Source organism: Myotis brandtii, unplaced genomic scaffold (assembly GCF_000412655.1).
Source record: "Myotis brandtii unplaced genomic scaffold, ASM41265v1 scaffold802, whole genome shotgun sequence".
NCBI lineage: Eukaryota > Metazoa > Chordata > Mammalia > Chiroptera > Vespertilionidae > Myotis > Myotis brandtii.
In genome coordinates, this window is record NW_005371230.1 from 1,692 (window position 1) to 12,523 (window position 10,832).

The 10,832-nt window shown below is 43.3% G+C and overlaps 1 protein-coding gene across 1 annotated transcript; it reads left to right on the top strand.

Annotated features, from left to right (window-relative positions):
* The first annotated feature begins 31 nt into the window (after nucleotides 1–31).
* Nucleotides 32–10,454, top strand: CCDC110 (coiled-coil domain containing 110). Its single transcript, XM_005883869.1, has 7 exons — nucleotides 32–175; nucleotides 330–648; nucleotides 5,347–5,402; nucleotides 5,676–5,741; nucleotides 7,366–7,470; nucleotides 7,585–7,644; nucleotides 8,322–10,454. The coding sequence occupies exons 1-7, from the start codon at nucleotides 32–34 to the stop codon at nucleotides 10,452–10,454; spliced, it is 2,883 nt and encodes a 960-aa protein (XP_005883931.1).
* The last annotated feature ends 378 nt before the right edge of the window (nucleotides 10,455–10,832 follow it).

Below are 10,832 nucleotides of genomic sequence, written 5' to 3' on the forward strand. Positions count from 1 at the left end.
GCGCGCGCCTTCCTCCTCCCCTACCCCCACCATGCTTGCGCCCACGTGCGCATGTGGCGTCCAAGCCATCCCGTTACTAGGCAACGGACTGCCCCAGCGGGAAGCTACTGAGCGGAATGCAGGGGAGAAGGCAGTTGGGAAGAAAAGAGAGCTTGAGCAGCAGAAATGCGCCCGGGTAAGAGCCTGGACGGGGTCAGTCCCTTGAGGGGAACCTGTGGTCAGTGGGTGGGGGGCGGAGGGGACCGCCTCCCCGGGCGCGGCCCCTTCACCCTCTAGAGTCTCTAGAGTCTAGAGACCATCCCATCTAGACCATCGGTCTTCTTTACTAGCCGCACACCCGCACAGCCTGCTCACCCCAGAACAGTGCCGCCTCCATCCCTGCGCCCAGCTACAGCTTCCAGCGCCCAAGCCGCCTGGTCCAGCCGCCGCTGCGTGGCCCCAGCGCGCCCTCTAGTGGCCGCTTAGGGCATCGGCGTCCCGAATCCCCGCGCCCCGCCTCCCTGCTCCCACCAACACCAAAAGCCGTGTCTGGTTCTGTTGCAGAAAAGCATCATCAGGAAAGGGATGAAGTTGACTGCGTCCTCCTTTCAGCGTCCAAGATCCTAAATTCCTCTGAGGGGGCAAAGGAAAGTGGTGGCAGTGAACCAGGTAAACTTCCCGGGACCAAAGCTCCCAGGGCGAGGGCGTGAGAAACGCGTCTGCCTTTTGCTACAGGTATCCGGTCAATTGCTTAAATCCACCGGCGCAATTGGGGTGCTCCCAACACATGCGTACTCCCAGGAACTAGTGTATGGGACAGATTAAGAACAGCGAAAACGGCGCATCACTCTGTGCCAGATGTTGTTCAGAGCATTTAAATGTATCAACTCATTTGATCTCACAACAACCCTATGAAGTAGGTACTACCATTATCCCCATATTAGGAGTGAGGAAACTGAGGCACAGAGAGGTCCACACACTCCCAAGGTCACACAGGTAGCAAGTGACAGAGGCCAGCGTTCAGTGGGGTTGGTCCAGATCCAGGCCTTAAACACCACACTGTACTATACTGGTTCTCTCAACACCAGACAGGAACGGTTGGTGTATTATTGTTTTTTTGAGACACCAGAAAGACATATCCTTTTTCCAAAAGCAATACTTCTTATAGTAAATATTTACGGACGACAGGGCATTCTGTGGGGAGCGTGTTTGAAATAACCACAGAGCTCCATCGACAAGCTCCACATGAGCGTGCAGAGGGCGTGGGCGCATACCCAGCCAGCAGGGGAATCGGAACATGGGAGTCTCTTGCCGAAGCTGCAGGCCTCTCAGAGGGCCTGGGGGTCAGCGTGACCTCCAGGGAGGAAGCAGAGCACCGTGGGTGGAAGGCGCTATGGAGCTGATGGGCCAGGCTCGGACCCCCTGGGTCACATAACCTACATGTGGAATGTGGGTAATCCAGGCACAGAGGTGCTGAGAGAAGGGGTGACCCCGAGAGCGGATACCAGCACGGGATTCCTGCACCCAAGACTTTCTGTGTGCACTGAGTGTGACCTAGTCTTCCGCAGGCTTCAGAGTAAATCCCCCAGACCTTCACTTAACCACCTCAAAGCCATTCCACTGTAATTACCTTGTTTCTCACTTCTGCCACGTCCAGGGGACACAGCTAGAGAATTGACGTCTAACGTAGGATGAACCCTAGTTCGTGCATTCCCGGGAGTGTGCGCTTCTTCGGGGCTGGGCCCTGAGCTTCTCCGTGGTCTGCACCCCTCCCAGTACTGTGCCTGCCGCAGGGATCTAAATGTCCATGTAGATTGTGTTCTCTCTCCTGTGCTTCTTTCTGCGATAAGTTCTCTTCCGATTCCAGAATTCCAGAATTCTCTATGGCTTTTTAAGTATTTCTTTCCTTTGGAAATGCACAGCGGCCATAAGAAACACATAAGAAGAACAAAAATTACTTGAATAGCTTTTTAAAAAACAGAAAAGTCCACCCCTCTGCCTGCTCTGTGCTGTCACTGAGTCCCCTGAATATCACCGAGAAAACATTCACTCTGAGTCATACCACGGAGCTCAGTGCTATTGGGGAAACTTACTTAATTTCCCAGAAAATGCTTCTCCAAACCCTCTCCAAGAGAACTATTTCACTCTTCGTGTGTCCACGCCGCTCGCCACTACCTCTCAACTGGTAACAGGATCTCATACTACAGGAACAAAACAGAAGCAGTCAGACCCACACTCCTCCACCCTCAGCCTTCCAATCTGCGAGCCTACCTAGCTGGGTACCCACACCCTCTGCCTCCCCCGTTTCAATCAAAGGTCCTGGCCTGCGACTCCTCTCTCTCCTGCAATTCTCTCTCAGCTTCCACCATCAGCCTCCCTCGTTCTCCGAATCTCCCCCTCCCTGTCTCCTATGGGACGCCAGCAGCAAGGAGGCACACTAGACGCTCCCAGGCTTGAAAAATCCTTCTTGATCTTCACATCTCTCCCAACAGATCTTCACATCTATTCCATTAGGCACCTATTGGCTTCCATAGTGAAATGAGAAAGAAGTGCCTATACTCAGTGCTGGACAGATCTTCACAGCCTGTTCCCTTCTCAAGACACTTCAGTTGGGCTCTGTCCCTCTCACTGCACAGAAACTGCCCTTGGCCCACCAGCGTGGCTCAGTGGTTGAGCATCGAGCTATGAACCAGGAGGTCATGGTTCAATTCTCAGTCAGGGCACATGCCTGGGTTACAGGCTCGATCCCCAGTAGGGTGCGTGCAGGAGACAGTTGATCAATGATTTCTCTCATCATTGATGTTTCTATCTCTCCCTCTCCCTTCCTCTCTCTGAAATCAATAAAATCATATTTTTTTAAAGAGTATTTCCTGTGGAAACAGGATGCACCTCCCACTGGATTTCTAACAAGAGTCTCAGGGAACAACACAACAGTAGAAATCACACCCTCCAACGAAGGCTCCATGCGGCTCCAAATGCTCTCCCCTCCCCCAGGCACGCCCCTAAGGATGAGGCCACAGAAAAGTGCAGAGGAAAACAGTGGCTCCGAAACCGCATCACAGAGGGCTAGACCCCCGGGGCTCACGGAAGGGCGATGAGAGAGAGAGAAATTCGGAGCAGAGTTGCTCAGGTTGCCCGTGAGCCATATGCAAAGTAGCAGCGTGGGAACTGCAAACATACTGTGGTCAGAAAAGAAGAGATGGAGGGAGGGACTCGCCTTATAAGTGATACAAAATCTAGGCCAGTATATAAACTCCATGTTCTTTCTTTACAATCTTTTATTTACTACGTCCCTTAACTAAGTCTTTAGATTTCTTTTTCTTACTTGGTTTTAGCAAAAGAAGTCCTGTATTCAGCCTTGAACTTGCAAGGCCTCCTAATGAGACCAAGGACATGTGTGCAGAAAAGGGAGGCGGCTGCTGCAGGTGCCAGAAGGAGATGGAATTGGGGACAGTAAATCCATTAAGAACAAAGTTGGGCTGAAAATATTTGCAATAATAATATGCTATTTCTGTGTTAAACAGCTTTGTGGAAATTATGGTTACAGAGCAAAATTAAACATCATAAAACTTCACAGTGTGAAGACAATATAACTAGCAAATATCATAAAAAGTGGGGAGCAGCTGTGGGAGGAAGTATGATGCTCATTTTCTCATAACTGTGCTCCCTTTCTTGGCAGGGAGTAAATCAACACTGAATACAATAGAAATGCTTGTTATTAAAAAAAACACATTAAAATCCCAACCTCATAATCCTTTTCCTGATATATTTTCATTAGCTTAGAGTGATCTCAGAGGAAATAATCTCTCATGTAGTGAAAAGAGATCTGAATGCTAGCAATAATGTGTAGTTTTTATTCTATTAAATATAAATTTGATGCCATTTATTTTCAAGTAGCATGTGTAATATGATCCCACTATTCTAAAATCATTCTGTTTTTTTCCACATACACGCCTGGGGCGGGCAGAGCGGGGGCGGGGAGTACTCAAAGTTAACAACAGTTCTCTCTGGGTGGTGGAATTCTAGGAGATACGTTCTTTTTGATTTGCATTTGATCTATCCCAGTACATTAGCAGAGGTTGTTTTAGGGTCTGAAAAACTTTAGGAAGCTTTGCGGCACTCAATTGAGTTCGTTTTCACCTGAGATCAACGTTTCAGATGCCCATTTCTTCCCCAGTCAGATGCAAAGCTGAGCCACACCCCAGTGGACCTGCTGTCCCTGCCTGCCCACCCATGAAGGTGGGATTCTTCAATTGGCTAAATGGCTCCAGGCTCTGAACCCAAGTTGCCCTCCCGGTGATGAGGGCCAGTGGGCAGGGAGGGGTCATACTTTGCCACCGGCTTACGGAAGATCTGGCAATCCGCTGACCGCTCTCACAACCTTCGCTTAGGGCCCTGGCCGGTTTGGCTCAGTGGATAGAAGGTCAGCCTGAGGACTGAAGGGTCCCAGGTTCAATCCTGGTCTAGGGCATATACCTGGGTTACAGGATCCCTGCCCTGGTCAGGGGTATGCAGGAAGCAACCAATCGATGTGTCTCTCTCACATCGGTGTTTCTGTCTCTCCCTCTCCCTCCCACTCTCTCTAAAAATCAATGGGAAAAAATATCTGCAGGTGAGGATTAAAAATAAATAAATAAAAATAACAAAAGTAGATATTTTAAAAAAAAACAACACAACCTTCTCGTAAGGCAGAACTTGTCAGCCTAGGGGCACATTTTCTCCTAACTTTCATTTCATTCAGACACTGCATTGTTTTTAAATTCTTTAATAAAAATTTGCAAAGCAAGGAAGTAGCCAACCACTGGAACAAAGAGGGGTGTGTGTCAGGAAATGCATGTAGTCTCTCCCCTGATGCAGATCTGTAACCGACTTTCTGGGAAGGAACACGCGGATCTTTATATGATTGTAAGAGTGTGGCGAAATTTAGGCTCCGTTAATCCAACTTGTTTTCCATGATAAGGAGAAAGGATATTACATGGCTGTTTCATAGACACTAAGACCCATACAGTAGTTTGCCAAGGGTCTCTCATAACAGGAGGATTATTAGTATTTTTACCAAAAAAATATATATATATATTACTAGTATATCCCAGAAACAAACAAAAATGTTTGAGTTTTTGAAAGTTTCAAGCTTGGTGTTACAAGTACAGTAAAACCACCTTTACAACCTCAACTAGGTACTTTAAGTGAAAACAATTATTTCTTAGACTGATTATGTGACTAGCCTTGGGTGCTTCCTAATGTGCACCTCAAAATCTCATTATCTCTTCATCTCACCATCCAGAACAGGAGACTGCTTTCCATTACAGTTGTTTAAAAACAAAACTTCGAAAAGAAATCACACGGCTGTTCAATTTTTCTTTTTAGAATATGGCTGCAACGCAGAATCAGAAAATCAAGTTCAACCACAATCAGCATTGAAAGTGAGTGTGTTTTATTTTCTCCAAACATGTTTGTGGAGGCTGATCGTTTCCAGAATAAATAATTTCTAAGTGCGTATGGGTTTTCCACAAGACTCTTCACGAAAATGCATTGGAGAGTGAGCAAGAATGGCGAGGACTGTGAGTCACCTGACCGCCCTGGGGTCCCTCCTGCTAAATGGCATCTTTGGGGATATTAACGCAAAATCAACAATTCAAGCACATGTTCACCTCCCCAAAAACACTCAATCCCACGCCTTGTTCATTTTGTTGCAGGCCCTTCAGCATCAACTGGAATCATTTCAGGCTCTCCGAATACAGACTTTGCAGAATGTCAGCATGGTACGTTTCGCTTCATCTGCACACAGGAAATATCCACACAGAATCAATCACCCACATTTCTAACTGATGACCACTGGCCAATTGGTCAGCCGATACAGAATCCTATATAATAAAGAGCTAATATGCTAATTAGACCAGACAGCGGAACAACCTTCCAGAACAACCAGTGGGCAGGGGGCGAGGCCGTGGGGCCGTGAGGGCTGTGAGGGTCGAGGCAGGTGAGGCCACTAGGGCCAAGCCCCTTGCACGAATTTCATGCTTCAGGCCTCCTGTGTAATATAATAGAGGCCACAACATTTCTAGGCTCAAAATTTGGGGAAAACTATATTCTGTTACATATACTTGGATATGAGACAAAAATAAATAGCGCTCACTGGTTGTTTTTTAGACTGACTGTATATAGTCTACAGACAGGGACTCTCATTATAAATGATTCAAAATCTGCCCTAGCCTGTTTGGCTCAGTGGATTGAGCGTCAGCCTGCGGACTGAAGGGTCCCAGGTTTGATTCCCGTCAAGGGCACATGCTGGTGTTGCGGGCTCCATCCCCAGTGGGGGGCGTGCAGGAGGGAGCCAATCAATGATTCTCTGTCATCATTGATGTTTCTGTCTCTCTCTCCCTCTCCCTTCCTCTCTGAAGTCAATAAAAATATATTTTAAAAAAATAATAAGTGACACAAAATTTAACCCAAACTGACTAAGGGGGAAAGTGCACTAGCTGGGGTAACTGAAAACCCTAGGGATTTTCACTCAGGAAAGGCTGAAGTCACGTGATCAGGACTCAGGACATCAGATAAGTATCTGCTTTCCACAGCAATGGATCCTCAGACTCCAGGCAGTGACGGAGGGGCTGCTAGGTGTCCACACCTTTCTCCCTCCAGATCCCAGCCAGAGACGGGACCATGCTTTTCCCTCTTCCCGGTTTATACTGAGGTTCTCGGCCTGATTCTGATTGGCCCAGGTCCGGTCACATACGGTGCTAGAACCAGTCACGTGCCAGGGGAGGCAATGCTCCCACTGGTTAGGGCTGAGTCACCTACCACGCCTGGAGCTGGAGGTGGGATCCGCATCACCAACGCTGCATGGACTTTATCCAGAAGGAATGCAGGGTAGTGTAAAGAGGAGGTTTGGGTATGAATATTGGGGGTGCAGAACACAGCACTTATTCGCTGAAGACTCTATATAAACTTCACCCCAATATTCTTGTACTAAAAGCAATTGCAGGGGAATGGGAAGAGAAGATGAAACTCCTGAGAGTGACAGACTAGGTTCCATTCTGATGTCAGAGGTCAAAGGAGTAGACCTTTGATACAAAGGTCTCTGATGCATTCAACAATGTAAAAATCAAACATCTAAAACTATTTGAATATACTGCGTAAGATTTTATTGTTTTCCTAAGTTTAGTCTTTCTAATTTTATAATCACATAATAAGGGGATCATTTTATTAAAGATATCTTTATTTATGTAGATTACAATAAGTTAAGTTTTAATTTTATGTGATGGGAAAGAATTTTTACATGCGGGAAATTAAAAGTTATCTTTTAATTATACTATTACTCCTGGACATTCATAAGTTTATAAACCTGAAATCAAATTCTAACATTCTCGATTTATCTTTTTAAAGGTACAATCTGAAATTAGTGACATACTGAACAAAAGTATTATTGAAGTAGAAAACCCACAGTTTAGCTCAGAAAAAAATCTAGTATTCAACACACACAATGAAAAGGTATGTTATTCTGTACAAAATCATTCTAAAAAAAAATCATTCTATATTTGGGTATTTCAAAAATGTTACCACAACCAGTTTATCTTCAACTTTACGTTTTCCCCTTCTTCACAGGGCGACTGGATTGTCAGAGAGGAAAAGAAGGAAATTCCTGTCCTGAAAACCCTAAAAGGCGTGAGTTTACCCCCATACTTCTGCAACATCCCATTTCCCTTAGGAGGGTGTATGAAAGGCATTTGACTTAGTCCAGATACCCAAAGATTCCCAAGTAAATGAAATACAGGGCAGTTGTTATAGTCTATCTGTCCACTTTTGAGTTTTTCTACTTTGGGATTGACCTAGACCTGGGGTGAATGCACTAGGATAGGTCCATACCAGTGTCACTGTGTCCGTACTGATTCGCACTCACATTTTCAGTATCCTCACAGCCCCTAGAATCATCTGGAACTAGGAATGCAAGCTGAGGGAGACAAATAGCCAAGAAGTGGAAATATTCATTTTTCTTTAAACCTCCATTTGGCCTATTGCTTCTCTCTTTCCCATCCATCTGGGATGGTCTCTTGAGAGAGGTTAAATGTCTATTTCTGAAATTGAGGGGTTGGCCCATGTATCTCACCCCTGGAGGAAATAAGTATACTTTCTAAGCAAATTGCAAAGACCAGAGTTACAGATCTCAACTGTTGTTAGATTTTCTGGAGGAAATGAATCATACTTGTTGGGCTTCTTCGCTGTCGATGTGATTGAAATGCTCGTTTGCTTGCAAAAACAAATCCTCCACAAAATGTTATCTTAATATGTTGGTCACGTGGCAAATGGCAGTACATTTACAGTGTGCTTCTTATTGTTACTAGCCTACAGAGAATCAAGAAGAAATCCTCTCTGTGGAGAAAATTCATCATTTTGAGGACTCGAGGATTCTTCCTTCAATGGAAGAAAAATTCAGTAGCGATAATGCCAACAGTCTCTCTCCAAGTGTAAATATGCCGCCCCAGATACATTTCAAGGACATATTAACTCTAAGAACTTCAATGGATAATCCAGCCTCAAACATAATTATAAACACTTCAGAAAATTCTGACATGTTGAAGAATTATAACATTTATAGTTTTCTAGCTAATGCACCTCAAAATGTTATGCCTCAAGCTGATACAGTAATTCTGGATAATTCCAAAATTACTGTGCCTTTCCCCAAGCACGGATTTTGTGAAAATTTAGATGATATTTGCCATTCTATCAAGCAAATGAAGAAAGAGCTGCAAAAGTCACACGACAGGGAACTAGCACTTACAAATGAACTTCAAACTTTAAAGATGGATACAAATGTTAAAAGTAATACTCAATATGACCTGTCCCCCATTCACAAGGAAAAAATTAACTTTATTAAGGATGAAAATATGGAAAGTAACTTAAATGAAGATATAAAATCAAAGCGAATTTTAGAATTAGAGGCATTAATAAGCAAATTACTCCCACTCAGGGAATCAGTGTCAAAATTCCATCTGAATTTTTGTAGGAAATGTAAAAAATTGTCTAGGAGTGAAACACATAGGGGAAAGAAGAATGAGAAAAACAATAAAGAAATTTCTATCACTGACAAGAATACTGCAGATTTAAAATTCCATTCCAGACTTCCATTTACACCGTCATTCTTTGACTCAACAAAAAATGAAATGAAAGACAAAGAAAGGCAACCACTTGTAGTAAAACGAGGACCAATAATATTTGAAAATGAGAAAACATCCAAAGTCAATTCCATGACTGAGCAGTGTGTTGCAAAAATTCAGTATTTACAGAATTACCTAAAAGAATCTATACAGGTACAGAAAAAAGTAGCAGAGCTGGAGAATGAAAATCTAGCCCTTAAGACCAAAATAAAACCTCTGGTCTTCACCACACAATCTCTGATACAGAAAATTGAAATATATGAAAAGCAACTCAAGGATTTGGTTGAAGAAAAGAACACTATTCAGTCCCAATTAATTAAAACAGAAGAAGATGGCAAAAACTGTATTGAAGAATTGAACAAAGTAATTAGTAAATATAATGTTCTCCAGGGACAAAATAAAACTCTAGAGGAAAAAAATAGTCAACTTTCTTTGGAGAAACAACAAATGATAGAAACATTAGATAAACTAAAAAATAAAGAACACAAAACTCAAAACGATATGGCCATTGTCAATAATGAATATAATCGAATGAGCATAGAAATGGAATCAATGAAAACAAATATTCTATTGATACAAGATGAAAGGGAAATGTTGGAGAAGAAAACCTACCAGCTTCTAAAGGAAAAAAGCTCACTGGAAAATGAACTAAAAGAAAGCCAGCTAGAGGTAGTGCAGCTGAGAGAGAGACAAAGATTGGCAAAAACTGAACATGAGGCCCTGCTTCAAATAATAGAAACAGTCAATAATGAAAAACTGAGTCTTGAAACAACATTACAAGAATCTACTGCTGCCAGGCAAATGATGGAAAGAGAAATTGAGAACATGCAAACATACCAGTCTACTACCGAAGAGAATTTCCTGAGTGAAATAAAAAATGCAAAATCAGAAGCAAGTATTTATAAGAATAGTTTATCCGAAATGGGCAATGAATGTGAAATGTTATCAAAAATGGTCATGGAAATTAAAACAGATAATCAGATTCTAAAGGAAGAACTAAAAAAACATAGTCAAGAAAATATACAATTTGAAAGCAGCATCAGTAGACTTGCAGAAGACAAACTACTTTTAGAGAACTATGTGAGAAGTATAGAGAATGAGAGGGACACCTTGGAGTTTGAGATGCGGAATCTTCAAAGAGAATACTTAAATCTAATGCAAAAAATCTGTGGTCAGCATGGTGACCTGTCAAAAATGGGTTACATATCAAGAAGAGAGAAATTCCATTTTGACAACCATGATATATACGAAGACACCTCTGGTCCCAGGAGTAGGCCTTTAGCTCCTGAATTGAAAGGTATGTATATTGTGGTGGATTAATAGAAAGTAAGATTCCTTTAGCCTACTGGACATAAGTCAGAGGACAGTAATAAGAAGGAAACTTTTTCACCTGGCCCATGTGGCTCAGTGGTTGAGCGTCAAACTATAAAGCAGGTTCAATATATGGTTCAATTCCCCATCAGGGCACATGCCTGGGTTGAGGGCTTGATCCCCAGTAGGGGATGTGCAGGAGGCAGCCAGTCAATGATTCTCTCTCATCATTGATGTTTCTATCTCTCTCTCCCTCTCCCTTCCTCTCTGAAATCAATAAAAATATATTTTTAAAAAAAGAAGGGAGCTTTTAAGATGAATACAACTTAGTTTTGTAAGATTTGTATCCAATTTATTATATAGTAGAATTATTTAGAGGTTTTGCTC

Excerpts from the sequence above, each read along its gene's own strand:
- CCDC110 (XM_005883869.1), top strand. The coding sequence starts at position 32 with ATGCTTGCGCCCACGTGCGCATGTGGCGTCCAAGCCATCCCGTTACTA. Across the intron at positions 649-5,346 it reads AAGTGGTGGCAGTGAACCAG|AATATGGCTGCAACGCAGAA; the intron begins GTAAACTTCCCG and ends TTTTCTTTTTAG. Across the intron at positions 7,645-8,321 it reads TCCTGAAAACCCTAAAAGGC|CCTACAGAGAATCAAGAAGA; the intron begins GTGAGTTTACCC and ends TATTGTTACTAG.